General features: G+C 48.0%; 1 protein-coding gene across 4 annotated transcripts in view; it reads right to left on the bottom strand.

Moving 5' to 3' along the window:
- Positions 1-19924, bottom strand: part of MOCS1 (molybdenum cofactor synthesis 1) — a 36565-nt gene extending 16641 nt beyond the window's left edge. For 3 of the 4 annotated variants that reach the window (XM_032409879.1, XM_032409880.1, XM_032409882.1), the window contains exons 1-3: positions 19723-19924; positions 11684-11810; positions 10129-10296 (exon numbers count right to left, since the gene is read on the bottom strand). In XM_032409879.1, coding sequence (XP_032265770.1) covers positions 10129-10296; positions 11684-11810; positions 19723-19845 — 418 coding nt within the window. In that variant the 5' untranslated portion in view covers positions 19846-19924. Of the gene's footprint in view, positions 1-10128; positions 10297-11683; positions 11811-14316; positions 14439-19722 lie in introns of all 4 variants that reach the window. The other variant, XM_032409881.1, reaches the window with a different exon arrangement.
- Between the last annotated feature and the right edge of the window lie 209 nt (positions 19925-20133).

Genomic DNA, 20133 nt, shown 5'->3' with positions numbered 1-20133 from the left:
TTTTAGAGAGAATACTCAAATAAAATGAGAAACCAATTCAGCAGAAGCTGCAGGAATTATGGGAATATGGGGTGATCAAATACCTTGGTAATTCCTTAAAAAACAAAAAGCAAGAAAAACACTTTTCTTTCTTTCTTTTCTTTTTTTTTTAAAGAAAAGCCAAAGGGAAGGGATCGTGCTCAGACCACCCACAGGAGAAATCTGCTCTTGATTAGGGTGGCCAGGCCTGAAGGAGAGTAGTAACTGCTGGGGTAGACCAGTGTGAGACCTTGTGGGGGAACTAGGCAGCCTGGAGGATTAGGGGGAAGCCAGGACATTGGGCTTCCAGCTATGGCTGGCACAGGCCACACCCTCCCATTTCCTAGGGACTGTGCATTAGAGGAAAAAGAGAACAGGAAAACCACAACACAGAGTCAGGAAGCAGTGGGAGGATTTTATCAAACTGCATTACATAACTTCCCCAAGCCCCTGTGAGTGTCAGCATCCACTTGGTTTGTTGTTATCTTAAAGGATACAGAATGCTTACAAGAGACACAGAGGGGGGCCCCTGGGTGGCTGAGTCAGTTAAGCATCCAACTCTTGATTTCAGCTCAGGTCATGATCTCAGGGTCATGGGATTGAGCCCCATGTCAGGCTCCATGCTCAGCATGGAGTCAGCTTGTCCCTCTCCCTCTATTCCTCTTACTTGCTCTCTCTCTCTAATAAATAAAATTGCTAAAAAAATTTTTAAAGAGGGAGTGCCTGGGTGGTTCAGTCGATTAAGTGTCTGCCTTCAGCTCAGGTCATGATCCCAGGGTCCTGGGATCGAGTCCCACATGGGGCTCCTTGCTCAGCAGGGAGTCTGCTTCTCCCTCTGCCCCTTCCCCCAACTTGTGCTTGTGCATGTGCTCTCTCTCAAAAATAAATAAACAAAATCTTTAAAAAAATTTTTTTTAAATTAAAAAAAAAAAGAGAGACACGGATGGGTAGCTTAGTCCTAATAACCTAGAGATAAAATTCTAGAAAATATCAACAGTAAGGGTGGAGTGAGGGGTGACAAAATCAAGGACCTGAGAGTGTGTTAAAGTTCTTGTCTTATTAGGGAGAAGAAGGAGGGATCATTTATTTAAAAGCCAAAAGGGAGGAAAAAGAAACATAGAAAAAGTATGACAGATAAAAGATTATAGAAACAAGTCCAAATATTTCAATAGTTACAATAAAGTTACCTAGAATCAACTCACTAGTTAGGTCAGAGATTGTCAAATTTGATAAAAGAAACACAAGTAATAGCTATGGGCTGTCATAACAAACAAATCTAAAGCATAAGAACATAAAAAAGTTTAAAGTAAAAAGGTGAAGCCAGATACAATGGTCTTACTAGAGCCAAAAGCAAGCTGATATAACTTCAGTAAAATAAAACACATAGACCTTAAAGACCCAAAGTATCATTATAGAGAGAGCTACTACATAGTGATAAAAGATCCAATTCATGAAGAAGACATGACAATTCCAATCACATATGAACCTAATAAAATCACCTCTACTATATATAAAGTAAAAACAAATGGGACCTCTGGGAGAAATTAACAAGTCTACCCACTTATTTATTATTGGCAGGCCAAACAGGTAGAAGCCAGCAAATGGAGATAACCAAAGGTTTGAACAATAAAATTAACAAGCTGGATCCAATGAACAAATATAGATGTCTCCATCCAGTAATTAAATAACCATTCTATGCAAGCACACACAGAACATTTATAAAAACTGCCAATATACTAGGTCAGAAAGAAAGTCTCAATAAATTTTAAAGAATAATTATCATATAGATCTCTAAATACTACATAATTATAATAAAATATAAATGAAAAATCCTCACATATTTAGAAATTAAAAACAGTATATAAGTATGTCATAGATCAAAGAACAAATCAGAATAAAAATTAAATACTTATAACTAAATATTATGAAAGCAATAGGCTACACCAGGATGGAAGGCAAAAGTAATAAAACAGAATACAAATATACGATAAGACTTGACAAATCCAGAAGTTGGTTTGTTAAAGACTAGCACAATAGACAAACCTCTGGCAAGATTTATCAAGAAACAGAAAAGAGATAAGGTACAAATAAAACATAGTAAGATTTAAAAAACCAAAACTGCAAGTAAAACAGATTAAAAAATAAGAAAATACTATCAATTTCATACCAATAAATTTGAAATCAGAAATATCTAAAAAAAAAAGATAGAACTACCAAAACCGACTCTGAAAGAAGTCAAGAATTTGACTAGTACAATAACTATCAAAGGAATTGAAGCGCAGTTAGAAATCTCCCTGCAAAGAATATACCAGGCACAATTTTACAGGTGAGATCAAATTTTCAAAGTGATTATCACAGATTAACACAAATTCTTGCAGATGAAAGAATAAGAAGGAATACTATGTGCTGTGGTTATATGTTTGTCCCCTGCCCCCATCCCCAAATTCACATGTTGAATCCTAATGCTCAATGTGATGGTGTTCGAAGGTGGGGCCTTTGGGAGGTGATTAGGTCTTGAGGGTGGAAGGATTAGTGCTCTGATACGAGAGATCCCACAGACCTCCTTCTGCCATGTGACCATACAATGGTAAGTCTGTGACCCAGAAGAGAGCTCTCACTTGACCCTGCTGGCACCTTGATCTTGGATTTCCAGCCTCCAGAACTACGAGAAATAAATGTTTGCTGTTTATAAGCTACCTAATCTATATTTTGTTAGAGCAGCCTGAATGGACTAATACACTACCCAACTCATTCTTTGAAACCTAATATCACAATCAGTTAAGGCGGGAATGAGGAAGGCAAATTACATGCCCATTTCACTCATGGATATAGATGCAAAAACTTAACATATCAATAAACTGAATCTAATAGTAGATAAAAGCACAGTTTACCATGACTAGGTTGGATGTACTACAGGAGTAATATAAGAAAGCCATAATGTCATTCAGAGTAATAGCATACAGAAGAAAAAAAAAAAAAAATCATAGATCATCCTAAATACATAAAAAAGTACATAACTTAAACTAGGAAGGGAACTTTATTATTTGATTAAAGTTACTTGTGAAAAAAAATAAATATCATTCTAAATGGGGAAATGTTAGGAGCATTCTCCTGTTACTACTACTATTCAAAATTACACTTGAGATCTTAGATATTGCAATAGGACAAGAAAAGGAAATGAAAAGCAATAGATAAGGGGAAAAAATTCCCTTAGTTGCAGATGATGTGGTTGCTAGTATAGAAAACTCCAAAGAATCTAAACAGACATATTTTCCTAACTTTCCTATCAATGCTATAATATATCAAAAACAATTAGAAAATGTAATTTAAAAAAAAATGATACTATCCATCAGAATCCTATCATAAAACAGAATTAATCCCAGATAGTTAAAATGAAGACTTTAATGAAAGGACTACTTGCCATGGTATGGACAGAATTAAGGGCTCCAACAATGAATAGTACAGCACTCAGACTAGCAACATTGGGGATCCATTACCATGCCTAGGGCCAAAGGCACATGGAGAAGAAATTAAGTTAGGAGTCCAACTAAGTCATCATGGAGGCAAGGATGCCCTGTGGGAGTCCTGGAGGGAATTCAGCTGTCAAAAAACCCAGTGCAGAAACCCAAATGCATCAGAAACCCAATAGGCAAGGACACCCTGGGTGACCCTAGGGGTCAGCCACATAGAGCCAAGAGAAGGGCAAAGGAAGTAGATGGCTGTGGGAAGGTGGGGGTATGAACAAAAAAAGATGTCAATTCTCACCAATTTGATATATAGGTGTAATGGCATTAATATCCCAACAGATACAAAAGCAATGAACCCTCTTAAAAGAAAATTACAAAAACAATTCAATTTACAACATCAAAAAGAATAAAAGACTTAGGAATTAACTTAACCAAGGAGGTGAAAGGTTTCTACAATGACAACTATAAAACATTGCCAAATGAAATGAAAGTTAAATGGACATGCATCACGGATCGGAAGACTTAATACTGTTAACATGACAATACTACCTAAAGAAATCTAAGGATTCAATGCAATCTCTATCAAAAGCCAATGACATTTTTTATGGAAATAGAGAAAAACACCCTAAAATTCATATGGAATCTCAAGAAAGTCCAAATAGCCAAAACAATCTTGGAAAAAAGAACAAATGGGAGACTCACACTTCCCTGGTTTCAAAGCCTATCATGAAGCTACAGTAATCAAAACAGGGTGGTATTGGCATAGACATATACACCAATGGAATACAGTCCAGAAATAAACCCCTGCATATATGGTCAGATGATTTTAAGGGTACCTAGACCATTCAGTGGGGGAAGGACAGTGTTTTCAACGAATGGTGCTAGGAAAATTGGATACGCACGTGCCAAAGAATGAAGTTGGACCCTTACCAAACATCATATTCAAAAATAACTTGAACTGCTTCAAGGACCGAGATATATGTCCTAAAACCATAAAACTCTTGGAAGAAATCATAGTATAAAAGCTTCGTGACACTGGATTTGGCACTGGTTTCTTGAATGTGACACCAAAGGCACAGGCAACAAAAAAAATAGACTAATTGGACTTCAGGAATATTTAAAAATTTTGTGTATCAAAAGACACTATCTACAGAGCAGCCACAGAATGGGAGAAAAATATTTCTAAATCATGTATCTGATAAAGGGTTAATATCCAGAATATTAGAGAATTCCTAAAATTCAGCAACAACAAAACAACCCAATTCAAAAATGGGTGAAGGATTTGAATAGACATTTCTCCAAAGAAGATATATGAATGGTCAATACGCACATGAAAAGATGCTCAACATCACTAATTATCAGGGAAATGCAAATTGAAATTACAGTGAAATACCACCCCACACCCATTAGGATGGCTACTATCAAAAAACAAAACAAAACAAAAACAGAAAAACAGAAAAAACAAGTGTTAGTGAGGATGTGGAGAAAGGAGAAGCCTGTGCACTGTTGGTAGGAATGTAAAATGGTACAGCTGCTATGGAAGAGTATGGGTGTTCCCCCAAAAAAATTAAAAACAGAATTACCAGCTGACCCAGCAATTCTACTTCACAATCTCTTTGAAAGCAGAATTTCAAAGAGATACTTCTACACCCATGTTCCTAGCTGCATTATGGTGGAAGCAACCCAAGTTGAGCAATGAATGGATTATCAAAACATGGTATATACATAAATATCATTCAGCTTTAAAAAGAAATGCTGTAACATGGATGAACCTTGAGGACATTATGCTAAATGAAATAAGCCAGAGACAAAAAGACAAATGCTGCATGATTCCACTTATATGAAATTCTTAGGGTAGCCCAAATCATAAAGACAAAGCATAACGGTGTTTGCCAGGGGCTGGGGAGAGTGGAGAATGGGGAGTTATTTTTTAATGGGTACAGAGTTTCAGATTTACAAGATGAAAAGCTATGGGTATGGATGGTGGGGATGGTGCACAACAGTGTGAATGTACTTAATACCACTGAACTGTTTCCTTAAAAATAGTTAAGATAGGGCACATGAGTGGCTCAGTCAGTTAAGCGCCTGACTCTTGATTTCGGCTCAGGTCAGAATCTCAGGGTCATGAGATCGAACCCCGCATCAGGCTCCACGCTCGATGTGGAGCCTGCTTAAGATTCTCTCTCCCTCTCCCTCCGCCCCACCCTGCCTACTCACGTGTATATGTGCGCGTGCGTGCGCTTTTGCTCTCAAAAAAAAAAAAAAAAGTTAAGACGGTATATGCTATGCGTATTTTAACACAATAAAAAGAAAAAAAGAAAAAAAGAATCCAAACAGAATTTTCCATGGAACTTGCTAAGCTGATTCTAAAATGTCCATGGACAAAGCATAGCTAAAGCACTGCTAAAGAATAAAAAGAATTTGCTCAACCAGATAGTGGCCTTACTGTGAAGCTAGTGGTGAAGGCTGTATGACATTGGCATTGAGACAGACACGCTAACCAAAGAACAGCACCCAATGCACAAATGCACACATGGCAGATTTATCGAGGAAGCAGAGGCTTCAATAAGAAGGAACTAGAGAAAATGACTATCACATGGAAAAAAAAAAAAATGAAACTGGATTCCCAAAAACCAGCCACAGATGAACTAAGGACTTAAATATGCAAAAAGCAAAATTTTAACTGTTTTAGTGGAAACAGAGGGAGCTGTTCTGACCTTGAGTGAAGTGTTTCTTTTAAAAGATGTAAAAAGCACTGACCATAAAGGACAAAACTGATCCACTGAAGAACTGCTATTGATCAAAAGACTTATTATACAAAATGTTGCTTATTTTTTCAAACTGGTAAGAGACATTTGCAACATAAGTAAAGAACTTTTACCAAACCAGTATGAAAGAAAATTACAACAGAAAGAAAAGAAACAGGGGCAGAAGACAGGAGGTGGTATTACACAGGAAAAGAAAGATATTTGGGGCTGATAAACACGATGAGAGATGCCTGACCTCATTCTTAAACAGGGGAATGCAAATTAAGACCAAATAAAATACCATTTCATCCTCGTTCAACTGGCAAAAATCCAGAATAAGAATACTGAGTGCTGAGGAGGACGTGGGTCAGAGGAAGCTGGAACAAACGCTTTGTAAGATAACGCCAAATTGTTTTCCAAAGTTAAACATTCACCCATTCTACCAGGCAACAATCCCACTCCTACACGAAGTGCACTCCAGGACACACGAACGAGAATAAAAAATGTTCTAAACAGTGCTACTTGACACGTCAAAACACTGGAAACAGCCCAAATGCTCCCTAGCAGGATAGAGGGTGCTATCTTCACCAATGGAATGGCAGAGAAAAGGAACGAATTACAACTCAGGAGGACGCGTACGAAGTCCGGTTGCATCAAAAGAGGAAGCCCTGAAAGACACACGGCACGGTCCTCATCAAGTTCAAAAATGCTTCTCTCATTTTTAAAAATGAGATAAGGAATGATAAATACAAAAATCCCAAACTGTCACTGTCTGACATGACAGCGTTGGCCATGTGTGGCAATTTCAATTAATTAAGATGTAATGAAGTTACATCGATTCAGTTACAATTCAGTTCCTCCGTCACACCGGCCAAGTGCCCAAGGCTGCGTGTGAGCCCTGGCGACCGTGTCACACAGCACGGATAGGAACAGTGCCACCAGCCAGAAGAGTTCTGGTGGGCAGTCCTGCTCCAGACAGCTCTGCTGAAAAAGAAGGGGTAGAGGAACTCGTCCACACACCAGCCGGGGTTGGGGGTGGGGGGTGGGAAGCGCTGGGGAGTCTGGGTTGGCCCAGGGGGATCACAGTAATGGCAGATGGGGAGCCAAAGCGGGCTGGGCAGTCTTCCCCTGGGGAGTTCTGCAGCACCAGGTCCAAGATGGACAGTGCTTCGGGCAGGGATCCGAAGCGATTGGGGACAGCAGTCTCTGACAAACCTGCAACCCTTTCGCTCTATGCCCCTGGGTGGGGTCCCTCGCTACTCCCACCTGGGAGGGTGGGGACAGTGTTGGTGAGCATCCCAGCTCTGAGTGCTGAATTCCCTCCCCTCCCCTCAGCCCTGCTTCCCCAATAACACCCACCCGCCCTGCCCTTCAGGGCAGCTTTGCTCTGGGGAAGTGCCTCTGGGCAAGACCAAAGTTGCTAGGCTGAGAGATGTCAAAGTGTCAGTGAGCACAGCGCCCCAGCAATCCACAGCCTAGCAGCTGTCTTCTTTTGCAGCCCTGGGGGGAAGGGGGGCGCTGTCTTTCCCAGTCAACCGGCACTCTTGGGAGTGGGAGGTAAATCCTCCTTAGCAGGTCACTGCGGTGGCGGCCTTGTCCTACCTAACATCTGTGTGCTGATTAACCCTCATTGGTCAGCCAGTTCCCATGACCAATGGGCCATCACAGCAGGAAAGGCCCTTGAAGTGGCCAGTGCACAGATGAGGACACCGAGGCTCAGAGTGGGGAAGGAATCTGCAGAAGTTCCCCTGGCTGGGCAGTGGCAGAGTGGGAACAGGGCTGCCAACTTTCCTGGCTTCCATTCCTGCCACTATGCAGGTCAGTGGCTTCTATGGAAAGGCCCGTGTCCTCGTGTCTGTACTCAGTCATCCCTCGGCTCTCCCACAGGCCCTGGCATGGAACACAGGGGTTTAAAATGGAGCCCATGCCAGAGGGCAGATGATGTGGCCTGAATGAGGGGGCTGTGCCTGGCAGTCAGCCGGGCTCAGCAGGTTCAACTCTTTCCTGGAAGCCGGTCTGCTTTCAGCTCTGAAGAGCCATCTGGGACAGGGGGTCAGCTCCCCTGGGTCAGCTCCTCCAGCACAGGAATGATGGCAGGATCCCAGGTCATGTGACCAGGGGCTGTCAGGGGCACCTCCTCTGGGCTTCCACGGCACCTGGGCTCCCCTTGCTCGGTCCTTACCAGACAGCTGCCTCCGGCGGCTGCCTCCAGCAATGGGCTGTGGATCCTCCCTGGCAGGGCCTGCAGCTCAGTCACCTTTGTGCTCCCAGCACAGTATCAGGCATATAAGAAGCCTCCAGAGAACATACACTGAACCAGCGAATGAAGCAGAGAACGGAGGCCTGGAAGATCCCCCCCAGAGCAGCAGGGGTGGGAGCTCAGAATCAAGAACACAGAGCCTTATTTTCCTGTGATTTCATCATCTATAACTATAGAAGCTAAGGTCTCTCTCTGCCTGACCTTGGGGAGTAAAAGCAAGGCATGGCACGAGGCCCTCTGGGGTGACCCCTTACAGAATGCTTTGCCATGTGCTGGGCGTTTCCTGCTCACTTCCTGCCCAGGTCAACTTCATCTCTACCTGGAGGCTTAGAATGGATTTTAAAAGTTACGCAGGGACACCTGGGTGGCTGTCAGTTAAGCGTCTGCCTTTGGCTCAGGTCCTGATCTCAGGGTCCTGGGATTGAGCCCCCTGTAGGCTCCTGAGCAGGGAGCCTGCTTCTTCCTCTCCCTCTGCCACTCCCGCCTCCGCCCCCGCTTGTGCTCACGCTTTCTCTTTCTCTCAAATAAATAAATAAAAATAAATAAATAAATAAATATCTTAAAAAAAAAAAAAAGGTTGCCCAAAGGTATGCTGCTAACAAGAGGCACAGCCGACATTCACACGCAGGAATGTCCTACTTCAGAGATCGCATGCTGGGAACATGGCTGGGAACCAAAGCTGCCTCAGCAGCGACAGCTTTCATGCCAGTTAATGGGAGGAAGAGACAGTACAAAGGAAACATAAACATACAACCAAGTAACGTATCCGTGGATGAGACAAATGCTATGAAGAAAAAATAAGGTAGAAGAAGGGGATAGAGTAGGGGTTGCCACACTTTTTCTGAAAAGGCCAGATAGTAACTATTTTTGGCTTTGCTGGCCACATGGTCTTTGTGGCCAGCACTATTCAGCTCTGAAAAAGCAGCTCTGGGAAATACGTAAATGAGCAGGTGCAGCTATGTTCCAATAAGACTTTATTAACAAACAGTAAATTTCTGATTTCATATAATTTTCATGTGTCACAAAATGCTATTTCTTTTGATTTTTTTTTTTTTAACCATTTAGCAATATAAAAACCATTCTTAGCCTGCAGGCCATACAAAAACAGTTGATGGCCCAGATTAGGCGTGTGGGCTCTAGCTTGCCAACTTCTGGGACAGAGAGTGGCTGGAGTGTGGATGTGGGGATGTACTTTGGAGAGAGTGGTCAAGGAGGACATGTGTGCAGAGACCCGAACGAGGCAGGCAGTGTGCCCTGTATTCCCGGCTAGAAGAGCGAGTCCAAAGGCCTGGTGGTGTGCATGGAGGGGCGGGACGGAGGCAGAGGGGCAGGCAAGAGGTCTCAGAGGTCAGCAAAAGCCAGACCACGTGGCCCTCAAGGCCCCGGTGAGGACTTTAGTCTAAATGTGACAGCAAGCCACTGGGCTCTGGCGCTTACCAGCTTTGCGACCTTGAACAAGTTACTGAACTGTGCCTCATTTCCTAACAAGATGGGGATGACAACGGCAGCCATCTCAGAAGGTGGTAGGGCCAAGTGAGCATTAGGTTCTGAACGGATGTCAGCTGCCGATATGAATACCAAAGCCCAGCTGGATGCAGCAGGAGTTGGGAGAAGTGGCCGCAGCTGTCAAACTTACCCACAATGTCCACCACGTCCGGCCGGATGAGCGGCTCTCCCCCTGTAAGCCGGATCTTGTCTATACCTTCCTTCACAAAGAGCCGTGCAAGGGTCAGGATCTCCTCTGTGGTGAGCAGGTCGGCCTTGGGGGTCAGGGGGACACCCTCCTCGGGCATGCAGTACTGACCTGAGGAAGGGAGGGGACGCAGAGGAAGGCCGTGACTACAGCACAGCGGCCCATGGTGCCTTGAGACCCCCACTCCCCCACCAGGCCAGAAGTCTCTCCTGATCCCCACCTGGATGGTGAGGAACGAGCCCGCCAAATCTGAGCTGGTACAAACGCTACAGATTCTCTCCGGGCCTCGCCTTTCTCATCTATGGCATGTTAACACTGCCTCTCCCCTCAGAGGGGAGACTGAGGGAACAGGTTAAAGAGGATGAAGCAGGCCGAGAGCAGAGCCCGGCCCGACGTGAGGGATGCCAAGACTCTGATTCCCTCAGCATGGGGGCGGCTAGGCAGGGTCTGCCTGGCAGGCCTGGGCCCTGGGCCCATTCCTTCCGGCACTGGTCACCCCTTTCATTCCATCTGCTGTGGCAAATAGTGACCCCTGTGTGCTTGGGTCATGAGGCCTGTGAAAAGTCACCCTCGTCTGTAGTGACAAGTGCTCTCATGTCCTGCCTATTTCAGGTTACCAGTCCCATTTCACAGGTTGGAAAACTGAGGTACTACTTGTTCAGGGGGAGGTAGCAGAATGGGGCAAATGCAGGGAGCCCTGGAGGGCGAGGGAGCACCATCCCCTCGCATTAGCTCCTGTGGGAGTTTTATCAAGGACTGGGTCGAGATCTAGTATAGGGTCATTTAGTCAAATTAGTGAGGGGTCCAGAACTGGTCTTTTAAGATAGAATAGAATAGGTAAAGAACATCAGAACATCAGAACCGCATGCAGTGAGTATTGTTTGGTTAAACGTTTACTACATACACACATGTATTTATTGGGCCATGAAGTAAATACATTTCTTATTGGGAGCAACCATGGAAAGCAGGAGAGAGGGAGAGAGACAAATTTTGGAAGTCCCTCCAGCAGCGGCCACACCTCCAGAGCACTCCGTAAATGATTATGAGATGAATACTCTGTGTGTCAGCCTGGCCCCAAGCAACTTCTGTCACAGGCCTGGGGCGTCTTGGGGCCGGCACTGCCGGCCACGGGCACTGCTGCGTACCTCACGTGCTTGCGGTGTCCAGCACCCCCACGCCTGCCCCTGGCCACGTCCTGAACGCTGGGAACCGTGCGAAATAGGAGGGAGGCAGGAAGAGCCCTGCAGACTGAGATTTAGGTCCAATCTCCATTGCAATTCTGTTCTCAAATCTAGTTCCAAGTAGAGCTCAGCTTCCAGGATCCTAAAACTCAACCTTGACCCTTATCTTGCCCCACAACCTCACCTGGCAAGCAGGGAAGCAGGGTGGGAGGAGATGCTGGGACGAGGAATGGGGAGGGTTGCAGAGGCTTCCTGGGCATGGGGAGATTTCAGAAGCTGCCTCAGCAGGGGGGCAGGGGCCCAGGAAGGGGACTCACATCTGAGGTTGCACTTCTCGGTGAGCGAGATCCTCAGGTAGCTGTGTTGCCGGCCGAAGCTGTCGGTGAGGAAGGCGGAGAAGGGGGCCGCGTGCTCCCGCAGGAACTGTCTCCGCCTGGACAGCTCCTGAAATGCCGGGCAGAGGAGGCGTGGGCCTCTGGGCCCTGGCTGGGGGAGAGGGGCGTGGAGGGCCCACCGCCTCCGGGACATAAACCCCCCTCCCATCGGGCATCCCCTCCCCCACTCTCATCCCTGCAGTCCTGGGGGGGCTGGGATTCTCCCTCTCACTCACAGACTGGGAAACAGGCCTGCAGGTTAGGACCTGTCCCCAAGGCCCCAACTCAGCCCCAGGGAGCAGGACCTCTATAGGGACACAGCTGCCCCACCCCCAGTCCCTTTTCTCTCCCTGTCACCATCTTACCACCCACCCCCCTCCTTCAAAGAAAGCCTGTCTAGGAACAAACATCTCCAGTATTTCTGGGATGGGTCAGTGGGAGAGAACGTGCCGCTCGGCATCTGGCAACTATGCCAAATGGAAAGTTAGTGTGTCCAGAAAGCGGGAGAGAGGGAGCAGTAACTGAGCGGGATGGTGGCTGCCTGGGACACGGTGAGCCATGTCTCTAACCCAGACCTCCCATTCCCTCCCTTCCCAATGGGAGACAGAAGGAGCTCAACGCCAACTCACTAACTCTGGGGGGTGAGTGTCACACAAGTGCCTCCTCATAGCTACCCCCTGTCAGCTGGGCTCTCTGGGGCCTCAGCACTGCCCTGGAGGACCCAACAAGCCATGGGGAGTGGCTGAGGACGACACCCAGCTGGGGAGGGTAGGGTACACTCACAGAGAGGGCTCCCCTCAAGCAGAAGGCTTTTGGGGCAAGGACAGCACAACCAGGAAGGCCTGCAGAAGGAAGGAGGCCACCAGCCTCTAGGAAGGCAGAAGGGAGGGGCCAGGATGATCACCCACTAACCCCCTGCAGAGATGACTCTAGTCTTCATCCTTCACCCCACCCGTTGCTGGAAGGATTAAGCACCCACTGTCTGGGGCCTCAGAGGGAGGAGATTGCTGGAGCCTCCCTGCATGGCTCACCCAAACTCCTCCTGGGGAGAGAAAGGAGGCGGCCAACCTCAGCATTTCCCCAAGTCTGATCTAGTCTGATCTCCTGCCCTGAGCGCACAACCCTCAGTCACAACAGATGCTGATGAGAAAATTGCTCCATAGAAGCAACATTTACAAAACATCTTCAAGTTTCCGAAGAATGTTCTCTGTTCAATTCCCACACCTGTCCCATAAGGAATTACTGTAAGTGAAGCTTGGATGGGGTTCAAGAACACCACTGGCAGAACCAGGATGCAAATCCAGGTCTTCTGAGCCCAAAGTCTAAATTCTTACTGCAAAGGGAGAATCCAAGAAGGTACATGGGGTGGTGCACAGGGTGGGGGAGAAGTCCTTTCTTTAGAATCTTTATAACAAAGAAATCACGAGGTCGCTCATGAGGTCTTTCATGAGGTCTCTGGACAGGGCTCTGGACTGATCTCTGGGCCAGGTGTGACCTGACATCCTGAGAAAGCTCTCTGACTTCTCCAGGCCCATTTACCCCGTTGTAAAATAAGAACACAGCTAAGGGCTCGGGTAAGCCAAGGGAAGGGGGTCAGGAAACTGGCAAGTAAACATCTAGGATTATCATGATCTTGTAACCTAAGGCAGCAGAAGGCTTCAGGCCCCCCAGAGGCTCAGGGTAACTGTTTGCCTGCACCCAGCAGGAACATTTCCTTCAATGACTTCCTCAGCCCCAGCTGCACGTCAGAACCACCTGGCAGCTTAAGAAAAAACTTCCACTGGAGAGCAACTGAATTTGGATATCTGAGCACTCACGTTTTTAGTCTGTCTAGGTGATTCTAAAGTACAGCCAGGGTCAAGGGCCACTGACTCAGGAGATAGAAGGGATAGGAGTGACCGTATGTGGGGGTGCTTCCAGGATTTTCCTGGGTGCATAAAAGTGACCTCACTCTGCTCACCCCAACACCAGTGTCCCCCCATCCTCCAAGAAACCCTGTTTACAGTCCCATGACAAGCAAACAGCGGTCACTTCTCTGAACTGCTGTCTGCTACAATCCTAACAGTGCTTCCTACCTCCCTACTCACCCCACTGCCTTTCCACCTGTAGCCCTGGGAGTGGGGCAGGGGACACAACAGGGTCAAGAGCCCCATTGGCCACCACAGTCCAAGAGATCAGATACCTGGAAGGCTGAATTTCCAGCAGAGTTGCACCCAATCCTTCATCAACAGCTCTTTGCAACTTAGGAATCTGTTAGTCACCCCAGACCCCAGCCCCTCACCAGTCACCCTCACCCTATTCTTAACATACTGGGGGTTGTTGGCTGGGTGAGGGAGGAGTCAAAGTACACCAACTGGGAGCAAGTGAGAGGACCAAGAAACATGACTCAGCAGAAACCAGGGAGCAAGCGGAGTAACCGACAAAGAAGAACATAATCAGACGCTCTGTTGTGGCCCTGGTTGGGGGGGCGGGGTGGGACAGGCTGGATTTCACTTCTGAGACTTAGAGTGGCTTTATCCAGATTCATCCAGACTCTGTACTGGCAGAACCACACACACGCACACACAGTCTCTCACCTGGCCAGCCTTGCAAGCTCATCACTGTGATGTTAACAAGCCTCATCCCTGCCTCTTCTCTCCTCCACCACTGCATGTCCTACTTTCATTCTTCCATCTCTCCCTTTCCTTTAAAAAACCCCCTGGAGGAAAAAACAGCAGCAGTCAGAGGAGCCCTGGACCCAGAGGGCATGACCGTGTAGGGTGGACAGTGATGCCTCTCACCCAAGAAGGCCTGGGACATGTCAGAAGCAGCTCATAGCCTCAGAGCCCCGCCTGGACCAGGCTGGGCCCGCCCCCCCTTCCGTGTGGGAAGCCTTCTTGCCTGATTCGGAATCCCGGCGTCTACATGGTATGTCACTGTGTCAATGTATGTATGTCAATGAACTAAATAGACTGGTCCTTAATTGGAAGAGAAAGGTAGTGTGTACAGCTTTGGAGGTGGAGAGTGAAAATGGCGGCCTCCCAGTCTCCGCCCCGGAGATGAATGGATAAAGAAGATGTGGTGTATATATACAATGGAATATTATGCAGCCATCAAAAGGAATGAGATCTTGCCATTTGCAACGACGTGGATGGAACTGGAGGGTATTATGCTGAGCGAAATAAGTCAAACAGAGAAAGACATGTATCATATGACCTCACTGATATGAGGAATTCTTAATCTCAGGAAACAAACTGAGGGTTGCTGGAGTGGGGGGTGGGAGGATGGGTTAGCCTGGTGATGGGTATTGAGGAGGGCACGTTCTGCATGGAGCACTGGGTGTTATGCACAAACAATGAATCATGGAACACTAATCTAAAACTAATGATGTAATGTATGGGGATTAACATAACAATAAAAAAATTAAAAAAAAAAAAAGAAAGGTAGTGTGTGCAAAACCAGTCACACTGGGGTCATCATTCATTTCTGGGCTGGTCTCTACTGTCAAAATGGCTTCGCCTAGGACAGTGGCTCTCAACAATTTGCACATCAAAACCACCAGCAGTGCTTCTAAGAAGTGCTGAGGCCTGAGAGCCCCACTCCAAAGATTCTGACTCCATTGCTCTGGGATTGGGCCCTGGCTTTTTGTTTGTTTGTTTGTTTTCAATGTCTCAGCTCTTTACCTGCAGCTTGGCTGAGAACCACTGGCCCCGTGATACCAGGATCAGGAGCTATTTTAATCCAGGGCTAGTTGTTGTGGTGCAGAGCACAGACTCTGGGAGTTGGTAAACCTAATTGCAAGCCCGGCTTTACTACTAACTAGCTGTAGAGCAAATCACCCAAATTCTTTAAGCCTTAGTTTCCTCATCCATAAAGGGTGGAAAATAATTCTCCATGACTCAGTTGGAGGAGTTACTAGGACACAGCAGGTATTCAATAAGTGATCGCTGCCGTTTTCTTAATAGAATTCCTACTTACAGATATTGGTTTATTAAACACAGATTCATGGAGGAGTTCTAGCTTGTGTGCTGTGACTAGTTTTCCCGCTCTTGCCAGCTCCCCTAGTCAGTCCTGCAAGGCCCAACTGTACTTAATGGCAGATGGGCCAAGGCTGGGGTTTCGACCTGCTGTCACACCCCCCAAAGCAGGGAAAGTGGAGTTGGAGCTCCTCCAGGACCATGGATGACCAGGCACGAGGCAGCCTACCATCTGCTACTGGGTGTATCTGTCTACCTGCCCAGTGTGGACTGGGGCACGGGGTGCGGGTGGGGAAGAGTGGTGCAAAGGACGCAAAGGACTTAGTTAAGGGACGGATGCTGCCCTCCAAGTAGTCACTAACTCTGGGCATTTGGCTTGAATGATAAAGGCCAGCCCCCAAATAGCTCTAGAATATAATAAATAGGGTTATCGAGGAGAAAAAGAACACATTCCAAACTCAGATATCAGTGGCTCTGATTTGGGATCCTTGCTATTTGGGAGGACGTATACCAGGGGTGACTCAAAATTAATCTCTGTTAAACAAGAAGACCCAGCAAGGCACCCAGTCCCTGGTCTGGATCCCCCCCTCTCCCTCCATCCCTCCCTAAGTGTGGGGTCCTTACACCTACGGCTCCTGGCATGAACAATCACACTTCACCAAAGCAAAGATTCTGAAGGAAAGACTGGAACTCAAGATAACCCCGGAAAGTTGTTCTTTCCCTTCGTGTGTCACTGTCCCAGGCCAGGCCTACTGTCCCCTACCTTCTCCTACATCCACTTCCTTCCTGCATAACACCCCCTCTCCAACATTTGTTCAATTTGACCCTCTGAATACTGGGTGCCTCTGCCCTGCAAAAAGTCACCCTCTCCCCTGCCCCTGCCCCAAGGCAGCAGGCCCAGGACCTGAGGCTAGCCCCTGTGGTCCCAGCAAACCTGCATGGAGCCTGGGCAGAAGGAAGAGGGATGTCATGCTTCTGTGCTGGGGTAAGCCCTGCAGAGGTTATGTGGACCCCCCCAATCAGGACAGCAGGTAGCTGTGTCTCCCCTACCCACCTCCCCACTTAACCCACACCCCACCACCTCCCCTTTCCACCTGTAGAAGCCGCTCAACCTGTCCTCTGACCAAGCCCAAGGCCCACTTCCACTGTCCTCACAGCCAGCTCCCATTTCACACCTCATGTCTCCCCCATACCCACACCCTGACACACGAACAGATAACACTCAGTGGCTTTTCCCTCTGTCTCTGCAAGCACTTCCCAGGGTGGAGGGAAAGGTGCCCTGCGGGAAGAGAGGCGGGGACAGGGATTCCCAATGCCCCACTCCTGCTCTTGCCAACTGGCAAGTTCGGTGAATAGGCTGACCATAGAGATCTCCAGGCTTGCCTCACCTCAGGAGATTTTCTTAAAGACATTCTGTGCCCTCCCCCGCGGCGTAAAGATGGGCTGGGCCAACCCTCTGGCTGGAAAGAGGGAAAGTGACAGCCCTAGGAGCCAAGTGAAATTGGAGACAGAGTGAAGGTGAAAACCTGGGGCTCCCTGTCCAGTGCTCTACCATTCCACGTGGCCCCCTCACTCGTCTGAGTTTCAAACAGCCAAAACCATCTGCTGACTCCACGGCCTGCAGAGCACCGTGTTCAGCACCGAGCAGAAACACCTAGAAAGGTGGGGGAGCACCCAACACTCGAGCAGCAACCTGCCTGCTGAGGGTAACCCTGGCAGGGAATGTCCCGCATAGGAGGTCTAGGACCAAAGAGCTGACAGAATGGCTATCCTGAGTGTCCAGTGGGAAGGGACTAGTGGGACACAGCATTTGTCAATTGTGGCGAGGCTGACAATAACTACAACAAATATGTACATAACACAGCACCTACGTGGGTCAAGCTTTGATCTAAGTACATATATCAACATATACTAACTCTTAATCTCTAGAACCACTCTATGAAGTAGACACTTACTCCCATTTTACAGATGAGAAGACTGAGGCCCTGGGAGGCGAAGGGACTTGCTGAAGTTCACATACCTACTCAAGGGTAGGCCTGGGCTTCCCATGCCGGCATTCTGCTCCAGAGTCTGTGTTCTTACCTGCTAGTTACACCTCCCCTTACAGGGTAAAGGAAAGGAAGGGATAGCCTCTCATTCTACTCTCCCTATAAGAAAGAAGCAGGAGCACAGGGGCTAGAGTTTGAGTTCCTCCTGCTCCCTTATTTTCAGCTCTGTGACGCCAGGAAAGTTAACTTTGGTGAGCCCCATTACCTGAAAACACAAACTCTCGACCTCACGTGATTTACTGTGAGACCAAGTATGGAAACACGTGGGTGGCTCAGTCGGTTAGGCGGCTGCCTTTAGCTCAGGTCATGATCCCAGGGTCCTCAGATCGAGTCCCGCATCAGGCTCCTTGCTCAGCAGGGAGCCTGCTTCTCCTTCTGCCTGACGTTCCCCCTGCTTGTGCTCTCTGACAAATAAATAAAATCTTAAAAAAAGAGAGAGAGAGGGGCGCCTGGGTGGCTCAGTTGGTTAAGCCACTGCCTTCGGCTCAGGTCATGATCCTGGAGTCCCGGGATCGAGTCCCACATCCGGCTCCCTGCTCCGCGGGGAGTCTGCTTCTCCCTCTGACCCTCCCCCTTCTCATGCTCTCTCTCAAATAAATAAATAAAATCTTAAAAAAAAAAAAAAAAGAGAGAGAGAAAGAGAGATCTGTCACTTGGCACAGATCCCTTCCTGAAGAGCACAAAGGAAATTAGGGGCAGGAGAAGAAAAAACTTCCCTTTTCCTGAATTCTTTAAGGCTCTCTCAGCAATTCTTGTGTTCCTGCTTTTCCCCTCAATGAAGTTCGCAGTTCAAGGAAACTGAAAACCTTTACTTCCCAGTAATGAGGCCTGATTAGGGAAAGCAAGTTAGGCCAAGGCCGTCCCCCTCATTGAGCAATAGTGGCAGTGTGTGTGTGGGGGGGGGGGGGTGCGGGGAAGAGATCTGATGATTTCCAGGGAGTGAAGTCTAGTGCTAAGAAATGGGAAAAGAATGACCGGGTGGGTCTGGAAAAGAGGTTTTACCAAATGAAAAAGAGATGCTTCTCCCAAAATTATTCCCTGACCACATGGGCAAAAGAACACTAAACTTAAAACTTGTTATGACATGAATCACTCTGTGGTGCGCTGTCAAGGACTGAAGGGGCCTATCCCAAACCTTAAGGAAAACTGGGATTCCTAATCTGGACAGGGATCCTGCTCCCTTCTGCTCAAGAATGAGGCTGAGCCCTCCTAAGGACACGAAGATGAAACTGAAAGAGTGAAGGACAAGTCACAGAGCCCTCTAACTACAGACGTGACCAGTGACTACTGGTGGCACCAAGGTGACTTTTTTTTTTTAAAGATTTTATTTATTTATTTGACAGAGAGAGAGACAGCGAGAGAGGGAACACAAGCAGGGGGAGTGGGAGAGGGAGAAGCAGGCCTCCCGCAGAGCGGGGAGCCTGATGCGGGGCTCGATCCCAGGACCCTGCGATCATGACCTGAGCCGAAGGCAGACGCTTAACGACTGAGCCACCCAGGCGCCCCCCAAGGTGACATTTTTAACTGGTGTCACACTATGAAGCAGGGTGTCACAAGAACACCTGGTCACACACAGACAACCTTTCATGGGGCGGGGGAGGGGAGGGGAAGAAAATGTTCAAGAAACAGGGTGGGCGCTGCAGGGCTGAGAAGGGTACAATTAACAATTCACTGGACCCAGAGTCCTACCTGCCTGCTTCCCCATGTCTGGCGGTCACTCAGACCTGGAAGGGGGTTGCATGGCTGGGTGGGCAGGGAGGTGATTAAGCATTACCCCAAGAAGCGCCCGTCCCTTGGGGTATCAGGTGAGACTGGGCACCTTACAGAGCATCCCTCCACTCCTTTCCCCACCCGCAAGGAAGCCCTGAGGGATCCCTTCCAGAAGCGGCCCTCGCAGCCCGGCCTGGGTGCTTCTCAGAGTCAGGGACAGCTGGCCGGCCGCCCTTCCCGGGGAAGGTGTGGATGTGGGCGGGCTCACCTCCGCAGCAGTTTGGGAGGGTTCCCCAGGGCGGTGCTGCGTCACTGGAGCCCCCGAGCTGCAGCTCCGGACGCTGGACCTCAGCACCCGCTGCAGCATCCGGGACACCGGCCTCACCGCCATGAAGCCTGCTGGCCGGGCGAGATTCCACTCGGTAGCCGGCTTCGGAAGCGCGCTGGCCCCGGGCTCGCCGCCCTGGGACCTCGCGGTAGGGGCGGGGCGGGGGCGGGGGCGGGGCCCGCGCAGCCAATCTGGCGAGGGCGCCGCGCTGCGCGGCCTTCTGGAAGTTGTAGTCCACTCCTTCTGCGCCTTCGGATCCAGTATGCCTTCTAGGGCTTGAGGAGCACTAGTTCAAAGTCGGCTGAAAATCCTGGGTCTTTTTGACAGGCTTCTCTGCCTGCATTAGTCCAG

This window comes from Phoca vitulina, unplaced genomic scaffold (genome assembly GCF_004348235.1).
Source record: "Phoca vitulina isolate PV1807 unplaced genomic scaffold, GSC_HSeal_1.0 scaffold11, whole genome shotgun sequence".
In the NCBI taxonomy this organism is placed as follows: Eukaryota; Metazoa; Chordata; class Mammalia; order Carnivora; family Phocidae; genus Phoca; species Phoca vitulina.
This window is presented reverse-complemented; position numbering and strand designations above follow the sequence as displayed.